We start from the raw sequence: 22,047 nt of genomic DNA, 5'->3' as shown, positions 1-22,047 counted from the left end.
TATGTGCCTGACTTACTTCATCAACAAGGACATTTACATTTCTTTGGAATGTTCTCTTAACTTAAAATTCGTTCAGGGCCAAAACAGTAATAAATGTTTAATAACTGATGTTCACTAATAGAGTTAAATTCGTTAAGATGTTTTCTATACACACTATGACTCTGCCACATTGATATGCATATAAAAAAATACTGGTTTTACCCCAAGATTCCAACTATTCAGGCGAGCATCAATGTCACTCTCATCCAAAGAAATAGGAGACTTTTTTGAATGAATTTCCTGAAATACAAAATAAAACAAGGTAAGAAGAAAGGAGAAAATAAATTAAAGAGGGAACAATGGAAGAAACAAAGGAGAAAGGAGGAAGGAAAAATGGGGGACGGGGAATAAGAGGAAGAAAAGAAAACAAGACAAAATATAAGCCATTCAAAGTAACAAGTGTTTGTGTACTTACTTGGTGGTGTGGTCTTGCCCACAGAGGACAACTAAACTAGTCTCTAACTAATGACTGTTTAGTACAGATGCTTAAGGCAATGAGATGCCTTAACAACATATTCACAAAGTAACTAGATTTCAAAAAAAATCAAAAGAATATTTCAAAAATTAATCCAGACTCTTCTCTTTAAGTTTCTTCCACAAAGAGTTTTAATTGTGGTGTACCACAGTAGCCTGAAAGCAGGGGGTAACTTGAAAGAATGAATTATTTACTCTCCTTAAAATTAGTTAACAGAGAAGTTTTGTGTTGATGGCCAAGAAGCTTTGTTCTTAAATTATTCTCACTCATACACTGTATAAAAAGAGAAATAAACTTGAGACTCACATCATGAAAATGCAATTTTCCTCCTGTATAATTCATAGTATTACACATTTATCAACCAAATTAAAACTAATCAACTAAAGACAGCCTAGGAGCTATGCAGAGAAATGACCAATGATCTGGCAGCTCTAGGTGCAGCCGCATAGAGTAACAACTGTTTTACAGACATGACACTGTCTTCTGAGCTAGGCTCTATTGCCAGGACATGCTTCCGCTTTGGGAGCACCTGGCTGCTAAACACTGGGCTGATCTACCCATGACATTTACACTGAAACACAGCAATGAAAACAAGCTCTGTCTGACACTCTACTGATTTCCCTAGTCTCTGTTCAATAACACAAGGAGTTTCTATGCTTTCTACCTTTAACAATTTGAGATGACTTCCAATGGTGGCCCCTCACCTTTCATATGCCTTTTTGTGAACTCATGATTTTCCTTGTAACTCAATGTCACATAACCCAAGACAACCAGCATTAGGTAATAATGACTACACATAAGAACATTTTCTCCCTTTACACAGCTTATTCAAATCAGTCTATGATAAGCACACTGATTCGAGAGACATTTGTATATGAATACATAAACAGTTTATCTTTATTTTAAAAAGCATTTCCTTCAACACTATAAATTAATTCACTTCTTAATTTTATGATCACCAGGAATCTAATCACTCGATTACTGTACTGAGTAAAGGAGAAAAGGAATGAAAAATTGGATGTTTCAGCATCCCTTTCTGCTGCTCAGGAGAAAGGATGAGCTGCTCCGCATAGCTGAGTATCAGTGAGCAAGCAGAATCACAATGCTCTTTTGGACATCAATACATCCACCAGAACCTTCACACTTCAATTTCAATTTCAGACTTGGCATACTAATTGGAACTTTAACAATGAAACAAACTGTGAGATTCTTTTTAAAACATAGAACCAATAGAAGTAAAAATCTAATCTTACGCAGATCTTTGAAGTAATATGTTGTCTGTCTTCTCGATAAGTTGGACTCATGGAATGGGACCTTGTTCGAAGCTTTTCAGTGCACTGTTCTCTACTGAGAGACCAAAACAGTAACTGTTGTTAAACTATGGAGAACTCAAAGGACAAAGAATACTCAAATCTACCATTGCCCACCTTTATAAATGAGATGATAGTTCATATTAATGTTGATTCATGTAATAAATGAATAAACATTTGTACTTCTCATATTTATTTCACTTATATTAAATGGTAAGTAAAATGTCACATAAAGGCCATATATTTCCTTAAAAACAAATGCTATTTTCAAATGAGATTCTAACCACATGTATTTTAATCATTTCTCTTCCTTTCCTTTTCCCAAGTATTAAGGAAAGAGTAAATGAAATGTACATTCTTAAAGAAACATTGTCTTTAGGTTAGCAAATTTTGTCACATTCAAGATGAAACCTTAGAATATATAAAATAACAAAACGTCCAATTGCTTAACGTTTCAATTAATTTGAAACCATATTAGAAACCACAGAACCCAAAAGCTATTAATTTAAAAATAACTTTTAATTCAAGCAAAAAGCTGTAAGTCTAGAGCTGGAGAGATGGCTCAGCAATTAAGAGTACTGGCTGCTCTTCCAAGGACAATTCCCAGGAGCCATATGGCAGCTCACAACCGCCTATAATTCAGTTCCAGGGGATCACCTGCCCTCTGGCATCCATGTACAGCAGGCCACACACTTGTTACATAGAGATGCACATAGACCAAACACCCAAACACATCAATATTTTAAAATATAAATGTAAGCCTAGGAAAAAAAATTCTTTTACTAGATGTTACCAAAAAGGCTCTTCTCTACTATGAACTATTCTATAAAATACTGTTTTCTAATATTACACATTAGGCCACAGTTTTCCATACATGATTTAATACCTACAGCCTGAGCAAGAGCTTCAGACAGAGGAATCAGAAACTGATTAGTAAGCATAGACACTCTACCAGTCTTGGTTTGGCAGCTATAATTACTGCATTTGAAAACACTCTGAAAATTATATAAAATAGAAAAGGCTAGAAATAAACAATTCATTGAACTTTGTCATCAACAAGGGAGTACAGAACAAAGAACACACATAAGGATGAATAAACCTACAGTTTCTCAGAACCTATTTCCCAAAGGTAAGTTGGGAGGACATCCATATATTTAGTTCAAATAACTAATATTCAACCATAAACTATATCAGAATTTCTTTCCATCACAAGCTTCAAGCCATAAGAATATCTGAAAATGACAGAAGGGACAGATGAGCAGAAAATTTGCTTGCTGTAGTCATCAATGTAGGGTTATGCCTGAGTTTGAGCCCCAGAACCCACACAAAGGTGGAAAGAGACCCAGTTACACAAAGTTCTCCTCTAACTTCCACATGTATGCTGTGACACACACACCCTCACTCATACTCAAACACAATAAATAAAAAGGCAATTTTTTTTAAGAGTTTGACCATTAACTAGGCACAAACTCTTTTTTTTTTTCTTTTATTATATATACAGTGTTCTGCCTGCACATTCACCTGCAGGTCAGAAGAGGGCACCAGATTTCATTACAGATGACTGTGAGCCACCATGTGGGTGCTGGGAATTGAACTCAGGACCTCTGGATGAACAACCAGAGTTCCTAACACCTGAGCCATCTCTCCAGCCCCTAAACAAGGCAAATTTAAAATGAATGCCCAAAAAGGCAAACCACTAGATCAAAAAGACAGTACTAAAGTAATGTAGAGTTTAGGATAAAGTAAGACTAACAAAATAGCATCCTTTGGGTTCATTATGAAGCAATGCTTAATATCTGGATACGCTGTATTGAAAAAAAACCCACTGATTTTTTTGTATGTCTATACAGCCTCTCAGCTGTGTAAATAAAATAGTTAAAAGCAAAGAGAAAAACAGGCAATAATTTGAGGATAACTTCATTAGTCAACATACTTGAACTTGTACAAGCATTTAAAATTTGGTTTATAAGAGGATACACCTGACATGCTAAGCAATGGCCTGTTCTTTTTTGAGGACTGATTAAACAATCATAAAAAGAGCTGTAGTTAAAAATTGAAAAATGGTTAAATATTAAAAGTACTTCTCACAGAAAATATTAATAAAAAGGAAGCCTGAAACATTTATCTATTTATTGCACAGGAGCATTATAAAAGGACAGACTATTAATTCACATGTACCTGCTCCTAGGTACCAAGTAACTGTTTTCCCTTCACAGTAAATCTTCTGAAAAGATCCCTACCCCAACTTGTCATTTATTTTTCAAGTAACTACAAGATGACTTTCACTCATTTTACCCTTCAGACCTGTCCTTCAACCTACCTTCAATAGCTTTTCTCTGTGATGATCCTAGGCTTCTGCATTTAACCTCAATTATTTTAATGTTTTCTGCTTTTCCTGGTCAATCCAATCAATAAACCATTGGTATTTCAAATAACAAGAGGAAGCTTTGCTTACCAAATCTGCAACCCTGGTTCAAATTACTCTTAGCCTCCAACTTTATCACAAATATAAAATGAACACCACTACCTCCAATTCAACATATCCAAAACTAAACTCAGTAAGAAGTTCCTAAAACAGGCCCACAACAAAGGCCAAGGACTGCAGAGACATGCAGAAGCCAACTTAGGGAGGAGGTCAATACTATTGCTAAAATCTGGCTAGCATAAGAAATGGATATTAGGCACAGAAGTTTTATTCCATACCATGAAGCTGGAAATACAACTTGAACTCTTAGGTATGTGCAAAGACAGCCTCAAATTTACAGTGACTGAACTAGTGGTCAGAGTGAACAGTGTGACAGTAAGTAGGAGGAGAGCCGACCCTACAAGTCCATTGTGCATAACAAGTGCTGGCTGCCACACAGAATACCTGGTCCTAATGATTGCATAGTATACAACTGGTACATAGGACACGGTCATAGCAAAATAATGTATGGTTGTACATGTGCCCAATTAGTAAAGGGGTGGGTTAATTTCAGGGTGCCAAAGTTAACAGGAAGGAAAAAATTATTATCTTGCTGTGAAATAATCCTTCTATATACTGTGAAAATGTAATTGCTCTCATTGTTAATAAAGCTGATTGGCTGATAGCCAGGCAAGATTTTGGGCACAGAGAGAATGCAGAGAGGAACGAGGGAGGAATCAGAGGAGTCTCCATCACGACATGGAGAGGAAAGAGGAGGTGCAAGATGAAAGAGAGGTCATGCCATATAGCAAAATGTAGATGAACAGGAATGAGTTAATTTAAGTTGTAAGAGCTAGTTAGTAATAAGTCGGAGCTATCGGAAAAGCATTTATAATTAATAATAAGTATCTGTGTGGTTATTTGGGAGTAACTACTAAGACACAGAGAAACTCCACCTATGGAATATTAGTAACCTTTCATAACATGTTTTTTACTACTATTAAGCATTAGTAAATAAAAAGCTAAGCAATGTTTCATGTAATGGAATTTAAAGCCCAAAGGAAGATAATAAATGTTCCCCACAAAAGAAACTTTCTACAAGAAGTAATGCCACCAAGATGGTAAAGTGGGGATCTGGAGAGCTTCCTTTCTCAATTCATGAACCAATTCCCAGTGTGAGCCATCGAGGCACCAGACAAGAGGCTCCTACCGCAAAGGCAAGGGTGCAGGCACATCATTAAAGCAAGTAGAAGTGGACATCTGTGCTATCTTCTTACATAATTCCTCCTCTCAACAGAACTCCATGTGATGGATAAGATCTTCAGCTCCCAACTTCACCCAGGGTAAGAAGGAATGAGAAAGGCTGCACACCACCCTACTGATTTCCTGGGTGCCACCTGGAAGATGGATTTTTATTTGATTCCAGTCTTACCTGAATCTGAGCTCTTAAAGAGTGTCAGGTTGGGACCTGGTAGAACACACACAGCATGGACTCACATGCAGTCAGTAATCAGGGCATATAATCAGGGCATCCCATCAGCTAGCTCAGCACAGAGTAACTAAATCATCCAAACTCTGTTTCTCTCAGGGAGGGAAAGGGCTGGGACATACACCTAATGCTCTGGTCTTGCAGATGGATGCCCAAAGATGATGTAGGCACTGACGAGACCAGAATTCTCCAGATGCCTGGGCTACTAAGAACAAAGACTTAGATTGATAAGCATTCAGAGAAAGAATCCCTTTCTCTGGTTTAAGACTCCAGTTACACTGGAAGGGAAAGAGAAGACGAGAATATGTCTGATCTTCAAACCTTTCCAGGAGCTTCTCAAGGGACCTGTTTAACCTGCTGTGATGTTCTGATGGGGTCAAGTAGAACCTAGCTGCACAAGGGAAGACAAAAGAGAAAGGCAGAGTTGGGCCATGGTGCCACTGCTCCAGAGGACCCAGAGTTGGCCATGGTGCCACTGCTCCAGAGGACCCAGAGTTGGGCCACAGTGCCACTGCTCCAGAGGATCCAGAGTTGGGCCACAGTGCCACTGCTCCAGAGGATCCAGAGTTGGGCCATGGTGCCACTGCTCCAGAGGATCCAGAGTTGGACCAACGTGCCACTGCTCCAGAGGATCCAGAGTTGGGCCAAGGTGCCACTGCTCCAGAGGATCCAGAGTTGGGCCATGGTGCCACTGGTCCAGAGGATCCAGAGTTGGGCCATGGTGCTACTGCTCTAAAGGACCCAAAGTACAGGAGCAGCACCAGTGCAAACAGGAGGTTCCAAGTTCATGAGAACAAGAAAAAACAAGCAAAATAATCCTCTGGAGTTGGCACACAAAAGGCAAAGGGCACATCCACAGAAAAGGTTTGCAATGGCTCCAGAATCTCTGCTCCAGGCAATTCTTAAAGGTCTCCTATTGTACAAATAGTCCAGAGACTAGAGTGAGGACCGTTTTCTAAATACATAGAAACCAACACAAAGTGTTAAGGATTGTGTATGATGGCCCAAACAAAGGAAGAAATCAAAAGAAACAGAAGTCTAAGAATGACCTGCAGCCAGTATGGTGGCTCATACCTGTAATCCCAGCACTCAGTAGGTAGAGGCAAGAGCTTGAGTTTGAGGCCAGACTAGACTACAAAATGAGTTCTAGTCAGCTTAATTTATGGAATGAGACTCAAAAAAAAAAAAGAATCTGTCAAAAATACATAATAAGTATCACCAAAATGGTCAATATAGGCTTGGAAAAATTGAGTATGAAAATTTAAATAACTGGATGTGAAATATTTTAAAGAAAAAACGAAAATGGGGGCTAGAGAATATAATAACTGAAATAAAAAATGAACTAGTGGGAGGGCTGGCTAGATAGCTCAGCAGTTAAAAGCACTAGCTGCTCTATCACACGGACTCACATTTGTATCCCATCACTCAAACAAAGAGCCAAAGGTCCCACAAACACCCCTCAACTCCAGTTCCAAGAGATCCAACACCCTCTTCTGGCCTTCAAACACACAGATATCCACATCCACACACACACATGTACCTACACACACACACACACACACACACACACACACACACACACACACTAAATAAATAAATAAATCAGTAATCTTTCTTTTTAATTAACTAGAGGGCCTCAACATCATCCATTAAGAAGTACGTAGAAAAGAATTAGTAACTCCAAAATCAGCACATTTGAAATTATCCAGTTTGAGAAGCAAAACTAAAAAGGATTGGGGGTGGGGGGAGGCGGTAAAGAAAGCATAAGGGACTGCAAAGTATCATCAAGCTGACCATCGTGCATTGTTGTATTGGAAAAGAAAAAGCAGAAATGGACAGCAAGACTGCTTACAAGAATCTGCTAACAAAAGGACATCCAGATTTATGTAGCTTGAAGAATTCCAAACAAACCAAATGAAAAGAGAGCTATGCTGCAACACATTATGAATCACACTGTCAAGAGAGGGCTTTGACATAAAAAAGAGTAAAGTAACTAATATACAGAGGAGCTGCCACAAGACTTCCAGGAGACTTCTCTGAAGAACCCTGACAAGCCAGGAGAAAGTAGGGTGATATATTCAAAGGACTTGAAGAGAAAAAAAATGGACTACCATGAATATTATGCCCTGCAAAGCTTTCTTCTATGAAAGACAAAGCCTTTCCCAGACAGTCACAGCTGGAGGAGTGCATTGTCACTAGAACTGACTTAAAAGAAATGCAGGAGGGATTTCCTCAGTCAAAAGGAAACTAATTAGCAACATGAATAAGTATTTTAGTGTAAAGCTCACCAGGAAAGACAATTACACAGGCAAATAAAGATTAGTCCATTAATGTAATGCTAGCAAATTCATTGTTTTCCAGTGCAGTATAAAGACATAAATCTTAAAAATAACTACAAACTACAGTAATTTGTTAAAGACAGATAATGTAAGAAGGTGAAAACTGGAACATTAATAAAAATGTGTGGAGGGAATAAGAGTAAAGAATTCTTGTATGCAGTCAAGGTTGTTATTGCAAACTCAAAATACACAGTTCTTTCCAAGCCCTTCCCAGTGGATGCCTTCAAGTACTAAATCTGTATGCACTCAGAGCCACAACTACTAAAGAACTATAGTATAACAAACACACCACAGATGCTCAGAACATAGAGATCCATGTTGGGATGGAGCAAATGGCACAAGATTTCATCATACTACCTAGATCACTAAACAATATAAAAAAAAAAAAAAATGGATGGTTATCTCTGAAAAAAAAATAGAGTTTTCCAATTACTATTCCCATACTACAGTTCACAACAAGTAACCAAGACTGTGGAAAGTAAAACTGGTTAAATAGACTATTGTAGCATATTATAACTAGAACAGGATTTATGCAAGTTGCATGGTAACATAATTTTTTAATGTAGTAAATATAAAAAATATAAAGACAAACAATCAAAGCATACTGCAACAACCAAAAACAATCAAATCACAAAGAAAGGCAATAAAAGAAGAAAATAACAAAGGAACTATAAAACATTAGAAAGCACGTCACAAAATGGCCATGCTAATGCAAAATTGGAAAACTAAACAACACACACTTTAACCAATGGATCAAAGAAAAAATAAGCAAGAAATTTAGAAAACAATGAAATAATTGAAGAATTACAACATAACAAAATGGACAAGATGAAGTGAGAGCAATGCTGAGGAGAAAAGTTCCAGCGACACGAGTCTAAACAATGAAGAAAAATCCAGTCAGCAACCTAAATTTACACCTTCAGAACTCAGACAAAAACTTAACATAAAGCCTACAGACAGGAGGAAACATTCAGATTATAGCAGAAATTTTAAAAATATGGATTATAGAAAAATCAGTAACACCAAGAGTTAATTTTCTGGAAAGATCACCAGAACGACAAACTTTCAGCCATAAGTACCAATGTAAAAGGGTGGGGGACTCAGGTAAGATTAGACATTATAGAGGAGATGTTACAAGCAGTTTATCAGAAACAAAAAAGTTTTCTACAGAATGCTGTCATCAGTTGTTTGCCACCATACTGGATAACCTAGATAAAATGGAAACCTTCCTGGAAATACACAGCCTGCAAAAGCCGTACCATTCATTAGGCAGGAGAGGCAGGAGCAGCACAAGTTCAAGGACAGCCTGGGCCATGCAACCAGCTAAAGAACAATGTAGGCTATACGTGCAGCAGCACTCGGGGGAGGGAAATTTGTTTCTAACAGCATCGAGATGTTACTACCTAGAAATTATCTAGAAGTATCTAGAAATTAATGTGACCAAACAGATATGTGCCAGACCTATGTAACACTGATAAAAGGCACAAATAAGCCAGACAGCAGTGGCACATGCCTAATCCCAGCACTCAGGAGGCAGAGGCAGGCAGATCTCTGTGAGTTCGAGGCCAGCCTGGTCTACAGAGCAAGATCTAGTACAGTCACCAAAGCTACACAGAGAAACCCTGTCTCGAAAAATGAAAGAAAGGGGGGGGGGGCACAAATAAATAAAAAGGTATTCCATGTTCATGGGCTTGAAAGATTGATGCTGCTAAAACATTTATACTACTCAAAGCAATACACATCAAAACTTTGATGGCTTTTTTTATAGAAATATAAAATATAATCCTAAAATCTACACAGAACCTAAAAAGATTCTATATAATTAAAGCAATCTGGAGAAAAGCTAGCAAAGCTCAAAGCATAAAACTTTTGATTACAAAATTAGGAGAAAGTTATAGCAATTAAAAGAATATCGTTTTAACACTGGGATAATACAAATTCAAAAAGGAGAAAAAACCCTAGGAAACTGATATAATTTTTAATATAGCAATGAAAATGCTGTTCTAGGATTACATAGATACCAGGGTATGGTGGATATGCCTGTAATCTCAGAACTCAAAAAGATAACACAAGAAAATCACCATGAATTTGGGGCTAGCCTGGGATACAAACTTCCAGCTCAGTCTCAGTTAGTGAGATTGTTCCAGTGCCTTTCTGTGGCTGTGACAAACACCAGGACCAAAAGCAATCTGTGGAGGGAAACTGACTTCATCCTCACACTTGCAGGTCAGTCCATCTTTGAGGGACTCAAGGTAGACACCTGCAGGCAGGACCGTGGAGGATCACACTGCTTACTGGTTTGCTCCCTAGTTTCTAATCCTCACTTTCTTCTGCAGTCCAAACACCCTGCCTGGGGATGGTACCAACCAGAAAGCTGGGCCCTCCTCCATCCATCAGTAATCAAGAAAAGCCTCACAGGTTTGCCTACAGGCCAATCTGATCCAGACAATAACCCCACTGAGACTCCCCCAGGTATTTCTGCACTGTATCAAGTTGACAGATGAAGCTAACTAGAAGAGAGACACTGCCTCAAAAAAGAAAGAAGGGAGGAAGGGAGGGAAGGAAGGACAAAGGCAGGGAGGGAGGGAGGGAGGGAGGGAAGGAGATTGTGTAGTGAAGAGGAGCCATAAGACTGACCTTTGGACTTGGACCTTAGCCTAGAATGAAGATGCAGATGCATGAAAAGGATGGAAACTGAAGTCCTGTCTTGATTTTTGTTTTGATTTGAGCTAACTAAAAACAGTACAGTCTAACTACCAAGAAGAAGAAATCAAAGACAGTCTCACCAAGAAACCAAAAGCTAAGATGGAGACCCTTGGTCTTGAGAAAAGACTGAGCAGGTATGGTCACTGTGAATGCTGAGTTTAGGCAGCTATACTGCTGAGACTTCACAGGAGCAGCTGCTCTGCTATAGACAGAAGACATGGCAGTCCTCTGCTTCTTATAGTCTCCCAGCCCCCTCTTTCATGTTCCCTGCACATGAAAGGTTGTGTTGTGGCTGAATCCACTGAGGTAGGAACTACACTGCAGGTGTGCACTGCATTTTGACCAGCTGTGGATTTCTGGAGTGGTCTCCATGTGCTGAGAGGTGACAACTGCTTCGACTCATTCCTGAGGTCCTTACACCCCAGATCTGCGGGTATAAGGGTTAGTGTTTAAATGAAGTTAGTAATTGCACGTCTTTAGGAAAGGGGCAGCAGTAGGTTCTCCTCCAGGATCCCTAACCTCAGGAGCCACAGGAGGAATCTCACAGGCCCCACCCCTCCATGAAGAGCCACAGTTAATGGCTTCTGAGAGAGGGAAAATCTGTCTTCTCCAGCGAAGCCTCTCATAGTTTATCCAATCCCAAGTGATCAGTCCTAAGTATATATACATAGGACTCAGCAGTGTGTGTGTGTGTGAGAGAGAGAGGGGGGGGGGTGATTTTCAAAACATACTGTAATAAATGCAGCTGGAGAAACAGACTATTGTGCAAGAGTGAGGATCTGAATTCAGATCCTCAGCAGTGGGACATATTTGTCACTCCAGAGCTAGGGGATGGAGACAAGCAGCTACCCTGTGCTCACTGACCAGCAAGTCTAGCTGAGTTGGTGAGCTCTAGGGTTCCAGGTTCATTGAGAGACTCTGCATGCAAAAAAATATTTTTTTTAAATAACTATACATACATGCACAAGAAGACATTTGATAACAACTACTCATCTCCACACACAGGCACAGTGTGTGCATACCAGCACACACATGAACAAACATAACAAAGCTTCAAAACCATAACCCTAAACCAAGTTTATGGTGGCTTAGTAACTAAATTGTTATGTCCTTGTTATCTGTGTGATAGACATGGAATTCATCATATCCCAAGATGGGGTAACACACTACTTGGCTTTTATGTCTTTGTATAGCCCCTCTACACTGTGTCTGAGCTGGGTTTGTGATTCACTTACTAAAATGCACCAAACTAACACTCCACTAGTGCTAGGAGAAAGCCTTAAGGTGACCCTGGAGAATTTTGTTACATAACTGGAGTTGCTATGCACCCATGTAAGTAGTCTGAGTACCTACTGGAGAGAAAGAGACTGCCACAGTTAAGACCATATGGAAAAGTCACATGAATTCAAGGAAAACTCTGGCTCAGCATAGTAAAATGATCCCAGTCTTCAGAGGTGAGTATGGCCTGCCAACCATCCAACTACCCACAACCAAGATGCCAGCCATCCAACCAACCCACCACCAAGATGCCAGTCGTCCAACTATCCCACCAAGACGCCAGAGAAAAATGCAACTATTTTCAACATTACAGCTCTGTCTAGTCCCCAGATCAGTGCAGGCCAGATCAAAACATGGAGAGTGGCCTTGTTGAATCCAGCCAACACATAGGCGAAGCAATAAAATCATTGTCCTTTTAATTGCTAAGATGGGTGATAACAGAGTAATATACGCATAAGACAAACTGGTTCCTAGAAGCAGTTCATTAACTAAAACCTAAAGCATCCAGTCCAGAATTAGGACAAGCACCTGGCAGAAGCTAAAAGGACCTATGCACTATCATGAAGAAAGCTGGAAGGACACGGAAGAAAATGGTATTTGACATAGAACAAAAAGCCAATGAACATGGTTTAAAGACAAAAAGTTTGCCAAATATCACCTTAATATGGAAAACAAGAAAGTGTCTTTAATAAGTTTGCTTAATACAAGACTAAAGTAAATTTCAGATAAATACTAAAATGGCAACTAACTTATTTTAGCTGAAGCAGAAAAAGGTGGAAAGAAAAGTAAAGTAAGAAAGGTTTCTAGTTCCAGCAAGTACATGCTAAAGACATTGCCAACATAGGACTTGTAGCTTTTACAGACAAACAATTTTCATTCTCAGTTTCTCATACCAGCAAAAGTCCATAAATTAAGACATGGCATTCAGGCAAGATTTGAGCACTGCCTCGATAGAAAGGCAGACTTGCAAGTGTAAAACTTTTTGGTAAGATTGAAAAGCTCAAAAGTAGTCATCAGGTGATAGAACGCATTCACACGCAGAGCCCTTTGAAAAGATAAAGTGTGTGCTTCACAGACTCTGTCAGGTAACAGATCCCCTAGAAGCCACTGAGGTTTTCTCTTGAGTGTTTTTAGCCAAGACTCAAAGGTGAAAATACATATCTCTAAGAGAGATTAGATGTGGCTTCTAATAGTTTGAACCCAAAAGAAACGCACAAGATATCTATACGGTTTTTGAGAAAGTTTATCAGCAAATCATTACTGCCTTGGACTGAAAGATAGTACAGATGAAATAGGCCACTGGACTCCCAAAAATGCTTCTGAAAAAGACAGACTAGAAAAATGACTCAACTGAAAAAGGTTGAGTGGGTGGAGAGCCAGCAAGAAGTACTCCATGCCATGCAGAATCGTTTCTGGGTCTTGAAACGTGATAAAAGAACATCTAGCATTTTCCCATCTAGATCTCAGAGTTGTTAGACTCAGTGACTCCTTTGCGCCTTCCACGAGCTCTCTCTTGTTAGAAACACTTATCATTGTATCCTGGGTGAGTGGAATACGTATGTCTGAGAAGACATGCAGTGTTCAATACTCACATGAAAAGATGCGACCAATAGACATTAGGGAATATAAATTACAACCACAAGATATCACTATATAACCATAAAAATGGACACCATTACTTATGGAGTATTCCTGGTATAATTCTATATTATAAAAACATCAATTCTTTCTAAATTGTTATATATATTTAAACCATTTCTAATTAAAACTCTCAACAGAGGTATGCATGGAAAACAGAATGAACTAGTTATGAAATGTATATGGAAATATAAAACAAGAACTGCCTGGGTATGGTGGTTTGAATAAGAATGGCCCCCAAAAGCCATATATTTGAATGCTTAGTTACCAGGGAGTGGTATTATTTGAAAGGATTAGAAGGATTAGGAGGTGTGGCCTTATTAGAGTAAGTGTGTCACTAGGGGTGGGATTTGAGGTTTCAAAAGCCCATGCCAGACCCAGGCCCAGGTCTGAAGGTCAGGATGCAGCACTCAGTCACTGCTCCAGTACCATATGTGTGTGCTCCCCTCCATGATGATAATGGACTTAACTTCCAAAACTGTAAGCAAGCTCCCAACTAAATACTTTCTTTTATAAGAATTTCCTTGGTCATGGTGTGTTTTATAGCAATTGAACAGCAACTAAGACAGCAAGTAATCTTGAAGAAAAAGAAGCTATGAGGGTACCAAAATCTCAGAAATTATTTAAAAGGTACACTACTTGAAGCAATATGGCCATTTTATTTTGTCTCCAAGTTGATTCTTGATCCTGTAAAATTGAGAAAGAAAATAAACACTGCCCTCTGGCCTCCACATGTGCGTGGAGGCCACACACACACACACACACACACACACACACACACACACAAAATGTTCATGGCAGCATGTATAGCCATAGCTCACCAACAGTAGAGGACACTCCGAACAGGTAGTTAGGACTGGGTTCAATGCCAAGCACTTGAAGCACTATAGCATTAACACGAAGATGACAAACAGAAAAAACAACTGAAGATGAGAAACAAACCCACAGAAGTAAGATTCTCTGGTTTGCAGAATAGCATCAGACACAGCAGTGGGGAAGGAAGTGCTGCTACTTGTCCTGCATTGGTGAATATCTAAGAATGGTACTCAACACAGTCACACTAAGAACTGATGAGGAGCAAAGGGGGTTTATGATTATGGGAAGCAGTTTTCACTACTTGTTATTGTAGTACACTTTTATCAAGAGCTGAATAAGAGACCATCAAAGGTATATTTAGATATCAAAGTATTCGGACTTAGTCCATACTAGTTGTTCTGCCCAAACAAATTAGTGGAAAGGGCTGACTTTTTTGTCAGTGAGAGGGCCTCAGAAGCCAGACTGACCAGTGAAAAGCAATTCATGCTGCTCATGGGTCATCAACAAAAATGGTGTCCAGGAGCAGTACAGAAATAGATCAAAGGTCCCCACTGGCTGACCAGCCCTTATCACAGAGCCTAATCTTAGACTCATGCCACCACACTTCCCACTAGACAGAGAACATGTCAGCAGTTTTCCATATAGGTCAGGTTCTACAATGGTTCAAACAACCCAGATCTAGAACTGCAATGTCCATCACAGTGACCACTAATCACATACAGCCATTTAAATCTGTTAGAAGGTAAAATTCACTGGTTCCCAGTCTTTTGGCCAAGACCAAGCACAGAATGCAAAGTTCAGCTCCTGGGCCTCATTTCAAACACTCAACAACCACGGAGAAAAATACCTACTGTATTACCACTGTCACACACATACACACACACACACACATACACTCACTGACACTCATAGACACACACACACACACACACACACACACACACACTATTGGCCATTGCTACAATCAAATGTATCTTTGCCCAAACACAAAGAGTATTCTTAAATTAAATGAATATTTCTTTATGAATAATATTTAAGAGGCTCTACTGAATAATGTGAATGTGAATCCTATCACATTGATGCCAACAGTCATAGACTCTATTGGGGGGGGGGAGGTACTGACTTACTCCCTGCGAAATCCCTACCCCTAAATCAGGCAGCAAGGTATTTATAGTGTGTTATCTGCATATAAAACAGAGTTTGACAAAGAAAAAGATACACTGCTGTTTTGGAGTACACAAAAATTCAAATTAATAATCTTCAATTTTAAAAAAAAAAAAGCAAAACATTTTTCAAATACAGCAACATAGTCAACAGAGCACATTTTCATTATACTTCATCACCCTCTGCTGGCCATGCTATTAAACTGCATATACAAAGGAAATTCTAGCTACACTGGGAGACCTTTATAAAGGGCACAGAGAATATCAGCTTTCTGCCACAATGCATTCCTGAAAACCACATATGAAGAGGATCATTGTAAAGCAAAGCACATTTTCCATAAAGACAGACTGTGACTATATTCCTCATTCCAAACTAAAAGCTACCATCAAATAGGCCATGGAAAACCCTCATGAAAGCAAACATATAAAAACTATAGTCCCTTGTAATCATTTAAAGCAGGATAATTATTCTTCAAGTCCTTTCTTATGAGCATAAATACATATATCATTTAGCTGACCCAATGAAAGTTAAAAGGTAAGTTCCAATTGATATAAAATTAGCCTAAATTTGATATGTTGAAATGTATGTGTGTCATTATGTTTCAACAAACCTAGAAATTTCCTATTGAGGATTTTTTATTATTATTATTATTACTATTATTATTATTGTTGTTGTTGTTGTTACTTTACATCTTGACCATAGTTTCCCCACTCTCCTCTCCTCCCAGTCTCTTCCACTTCCCCTCTTCCCCTCTGTTTCCCCCCACCCCATCCACCACTCCATTTCTCTTCAGAAAAGGGCAGGCCTCCCATGGATAGCAACAAAACATGGCCTATCAAGTTTCAGTAGGACTGGGCACTCCCCTCATATTAAGGCTGGACAGGGCAGCCCAGTATAAGGAAAAGGGTTCCAAAAGTCGGCAAAAGAGTCAGATACAACTTCTCCCACAGTCAGGAGTCCCACAAGACCATCAAGCTACACAACTGTCACTTATATGTAGAGGGCCTAGGGCAGTCCCATGGAGGTTCCCTGATTGTTGGTTCAGTCTCTCTGAGCTCCTATGAGTCCAGGTTAGTTGATTCTGTAGATAAACAGGATTTTTAAATATCTAGATTCCTTATAAAATAAAATGATAGATAAAAAATCTAAAGAAATGCATTTTACCACCAATACATGAAACTCCTCTACAATAAGCAGAAGAGATGTGCCTCCTCCACTGTAAAGCAGTGTTCAGAGGCCAGAATGTATTCAACCTTAATCTCCTTCACCCTCCGTCTTTGTTAGAAACACCATGTTGCTATGATGAAACACCATAACCAAAGCAACTTGGGGAAGAAAGGGCTTATTCAGTTTACACTCCCAAATCAATGTTCATCATCAAAGGAAGTCAGGACAGTAACCAAGCAGGGCAGGAATCTGAAGGCAGGAGCTGATGCAGAGACCATGGAAGGGTGTTGCTTACTGGCTTGTTTCTCATGGCTTGCTCAGCCTGCTTTCTTATAGAACCCAGGACCACCTGCCAAGGATGGCACCACCTACAATGGGCTGGGCCCTGCACTGTCAATCACTAATTAAGAAAATGCCCTACAGCCTGATATTATGGAGGCATTTTCTCAATTGAAGTTCCCTCCTCTCAGATAACTTTAGCATGTGTCAAGTTCACATAAAACTATCCAGCACACTCTCTAACTCTTTTTGTTTCCAGTTTTCTTAAGTGAAAAACTTTAATGTAGTAATATTTTTATTGAGTGATTTACTTTCATACAGGTATAAAGTATTTTATTCTAAAAAAAAAAAAAAAACCAAAAAACTAGAAACTGTAGGGCTGAGGAGATGGTGCAGTTGGTAGAGTTCTTGCTATACAAACATGATGACCTGAGTGTGCATCCCTAGCACTATATAAAAAGCAAGCAGGCAGCAGGGAAATCTCAGGGCTTTAGAAGCAGACACAGTTCCCAGGGTCGTACTGGCCTGCTAGCCTAGTCAATTAGTGAACTCCAGGCTCAGCAAGAGACCCTAGTTTAGTGAGAATCCTTGTCTCAAAAGAAAAAGAGTACAAAGGGGTTGAGAAAGACCCAGTATCCACCTATGGCCCCCACATGCACAAACATATACATGCTTGCCTGCACACACACACACACACACACACACACACACACACACACACACACACATACACACACACACACACACACACACACACACACACACACACACAGCCAGAAATTGTAAGTCCCAACTTTTAAACTCTCAAATAAAAGTTATTAAATGGGTATTCTTTTCCATCTCTGTCTGTGCCAGAATTCAACTGCACCTTGAAGAAAAACTATCAGATAATACCATATTTCACTGGAAAATTACAGAAATAACAATACTCTTTTTTTAAACCTCTTTCACAGAATTGTAAGAATGAAACCCGTTAGCTTTATGTCTTTCTTTGGGACAGAGCATGAAAAGAATACAGAATGACCTGAAGTAGCATCTACACATTACTATGTAGCTGCAAATGTCTGTACAGCACAGTGCACCACATTGTGTTCCTTGTATCCTGGAAAGTGAGACTTACTAATTCCCTTGAATAAACATACCTCCTACAAATCACCTTTTAAATACTTTTCCTAGTTTGCAGGGCTGGGGATGCAGATCAGTTGGTGGAATGCTTGCCTAGCCTCATGAAGCCCTGGGTTGGATCCCCAGGACCACATAAGTTCATAAGCACCCAGGACCACATAAGTTCATAAGCACCTACTTGAAATTCCAGGAGGCAGAAGCAAGGTCAGAAATTCAAGCTCATTCTCAGCTACTCCACAAGTTTGAGGCCAATATGGGATACATGAGTTCCTGTCTCATAAACAAACAACAATAACAACCACGACAACAACTTCTTTTGATAGTGTGCAGTTACAAATAGAATTTTCCCACCTGAGTATTTACTTTTTTTTCTTTTTTGAGAACACAAGATGACTTTTAGAGGCTAAAAAATAGTTAATAGGGCCGGAAGCACTCGGGAGGTAGAGGCAGGAGGATCTCTGTGAGTTCAAGGCCAGCCTGGTCTCCAAAGTTCCAGGACAGGCACAAAGCTACACAGAGAAACCCTGTCTCAAAAAACCAAAAAAAAAAAAAAAAAAAAAAAAGTTAATAACTAGTGGATCTGAAACAATGCTTTGAGAGGATTTCATCACTACAAAACAAAAGAACAGCTGAACAACGACAAGTGAATCCCTGTATGAACTGTGATAACAGCAGCCACCATGCCAATGATGGCAGTAGCCGCAGCTGGTACTCAGTAAGTCCTATGCTGAAGTCTCAGCATGTATTGTTACACTTTGTTCTGACACTGAGTTCCATAAAACCCCATTTTACAAAATGATCAAACTTGGGTTTAGAGAAATTAAGTCGCCTGAGGACAGATGATTGCTAAGAATCAGCAGTAGGATTTGAACCACAGCAAACCTCGTCATTTCAGCTCAGTCTGGAAACAACAAAGGACAAGGGAAGAACTGCCTGGACTGCTGAGGTGGCATGGACCAAAAAGCAGACAAAAGAGCTGGCAAGACAGCTTGGCAGTCAGACACTGACTGCTCTTCCAGAGGACCCAGATCATTCCCAGAACCTACGTGTCCCGACGCCTTTTTCTGCCCTCCACAGACACTGCATGCACACTGTGCATAGATATGCATGCATGCATGCAGGCAAAACACCCATATACACAACATTCCATGAATATTAAACTTTTAAGGAAAAAATGAAATTTCCATATTTTCTGCCTAAGCTACTACCTAAAGCTTAGAGGTATCCTGGAAACAATGCATGAACCTGTATTCCAGTACCAGACACACTGCTGGAATGCTGTGTGAGCCTCCTGGGGCTGCTACTACCTCCACAAACACAAAGGAGCAATGTGGTCAAGCTCTCAGGCTACAGAGAGGATCAAACCAGGTAACTTAGAATGTGTGTCCAGACAGCACCTAACATACCTTAGGCACTCCCAAAACAGCACAAATGCCCTCATTTGGCTTTCCTGCTTTAACAAACTAGAAAACAAGTGGAATTCACAAAATCTGCAATGTACACATCAAGAAAAGTTTCCTTCTTATGTTTAAATCTACATACAGACTTGTTACATCTACAGACATATTTGTTACATAGTTAAATTTATTAATTTTAGCAATAATATTAAAAATTTGTATGTCCAAACATATTAATAAAAGTTTGGTATTTTAGAAGGCAATTTGACAATACCTATGAAAATATAAATGTGTGCTTACTAAATAAAAATAACAAACATGTATACAAAAAAGAATGCTATTACCTCTATATTCCAGGCAAGTCCCATTAACTAAACACCACCACCACCACCACCACCACTACCACCTCTTTAAAACACTTCTATACACAAATATAGTTCACTATAACTCTACTACTTTTAAAAACTTTATAAATCTTTCATATCTTTCCAAGATAGCCCATATACAATTTTAAACAATTAAACAAGATATTAAATTAATTAATAATCCCACCAATACAGTGATTCATCTTCTAGGAATCCACCATCGTCTAAAACATAGACAAGTGTGTAAGTCTATTCTTGATACTATAACTGATGAGCTGGGCCAAAATTAATGGCCAAAGTTGTTCACCTCCATAGTATCTCACAGAAATCATATTTTAAAACCCCCAACCCCTACTCCAAGATCTGTGCTTTACTTCATACCTACTAGTAGACCCCCCCATCTAACCACTTCCCAACATTATAGTTTTTATTAAGAAAAATATTTTACTCATTTTATATACCAATCAAAGATCCCCCTCTTCCCACCCCCCACAACTCACCCCCCATTCCCTCCTACAAGAAGGTAAGTCCTCCCATGGGGAGTCAGCATTGCCTTGTACACTTACTAGAGGCAGGTCCAAGCCCCTCCCACTGCCTCAAGGCTGTGTGAGGTGTCCCATCATAGGTGGCAGGCTCCAAAAAGCCTGCTCATGCACCAGGATTCTGATCCTACCACCAGGGCCCTAAGCAGATAAAGCTGTACTGCTGTCTTGCTATGCAGAGGACCTAGTCCAGTCCCAAGCAGGCTCCACAGCTGTTGGTCTAAAGTTCATGAGTTCCCACTAGTTTGGTTTGGTTGTCTCTGTAGGTTTCCCCATCATCATCTTGATGCCCCTTGCTCATAGAATCCCTCTTCTCTCTCTTCGACTGGACTCCTGGAACTCAGCCTGGTGTTTGTCTATGGATCTCTGCATCTGCTTCCATCAGTTACTAGAGAAAGGCTCTATGATGACAGTTAGGTTATTCACTGATCTGATTACTGGGGTAAGCCACATCATTATAGTTTTAAGGGGTGCTTTTACCTATGTTCCCCTTTGTTCCTTCTGCCTCCTGAGCAAAACGTGACCCTGCAGGATATGGTACTTCCTCTTAAGTGTCTGAATGACAAACTCTTCTTTAAAAGGTAATCATCTCCATATCATCTTATCATATGTAATTAAAACAAATCCCAGGTATATTTAATGCAAGATATACAATGAGCTAGGCATTAGTATGTGAACCCAAGCATTCTTTATAATAATAAAGAAGACAGTAGAAACAGGGTTAAAAAGTATATTTTTGAAAACCTACCTACATGGCAATGGTTTTGAGAACTAAGAGAGTAAATAAAAGAGAAAGTTATAGAGTGGTGCATATACATTTCATAATTTCTTATCACATGGGCATAGATGTTAGGTACCTATTCAAGAATAATATATACCAAATTATTGATGAAATTACCTCTCATGAGGAAGGAAATAAAGAATATACAAAACCTTGACTTTTCATTCTGCATACTCTACAAAGAAGCTTCCACAATTATTCAGTTTTCTACATTAAGAAAAATTCTGCATCCACCATGTATAGTTACGTAACACCATACTGACGAGTTTTAAATAATACGCACATATGTTCTCATACTTCTGTGAAAGTCCAGGTATAGCTGAGCTAGGTCCTCTGCTTGCTACTTCATAACGCTACAACCATTATTAGATGAGAGCTGTGTTTTCAACTACAAACAGATGCACTTCCTTACCCCCATGATTGTCAACATCTGGTTCCTTGTGGCTACATGAATCATGGAAGCTACTTCTTCAAAGTCAACAAAGGGCATGGCAGCAAAACCTAGAGTACAATGATGCTTCACACAGCACAAGGCAATCACAGGAGTGACCTCACCATTGCCATACTCTATTGGTTAGAAACAAGACCTAGAGTAGATGATGCTTCACACAGCACAAGGCAATCAGAGTGACCTCACCATTGCCACACTCTATTGGTTAGAAACAAGACCTAGAGTAGATGATGCAACACAACACAAGGCAATCAGAGTGACCTCACCATTGCCATACTCTAT

General features: G+C 39.4%; 1 protein-coding gene across 1 annotated transcript in view; it reads right to left on the bottom strand.

Annotated features, from left to right (window-relative positions):
- Cep112 (centrosomal protein 112) overlaps positions 1-22,047 on the bottom strand; it is a 385,003-nt gene that overhangs the window by 342,774 nt on the left and 20,182 nt on the right. The window contains exons 6-7 of the mRNA XM_036195322.1: positions 1,768-1,861; positions 202-279 (exon numbers count right to left, since the gene is read on the bottom strand). Coding sequence (XP_036051215.1) covers positions 202-279; positions 1,768-1,861 — 172 coding nt within the window. The remainder of the gene's footprint in view (positions 1-201; positions 280-1,767; positions 1,862-22,047) is intronic.

The sequence above is a fragment of the Onychomys torridus genome, chromosome 8, assembly GCF_903995425.1.
Source record: "Onychomys torridus chromosome 8, mOncTor1.1, whole genome shotgun sequence".
NCBI lineage: Eukaryota > Metazoa > Chordata > Mammalia > Rodentia > Cricetidae > Onychomys > Onychomys torridus.
Note: the sequence above shows the minus strand (reverse complement) of the source record. Positions and strands in the feature narration are given on the sequence as shown.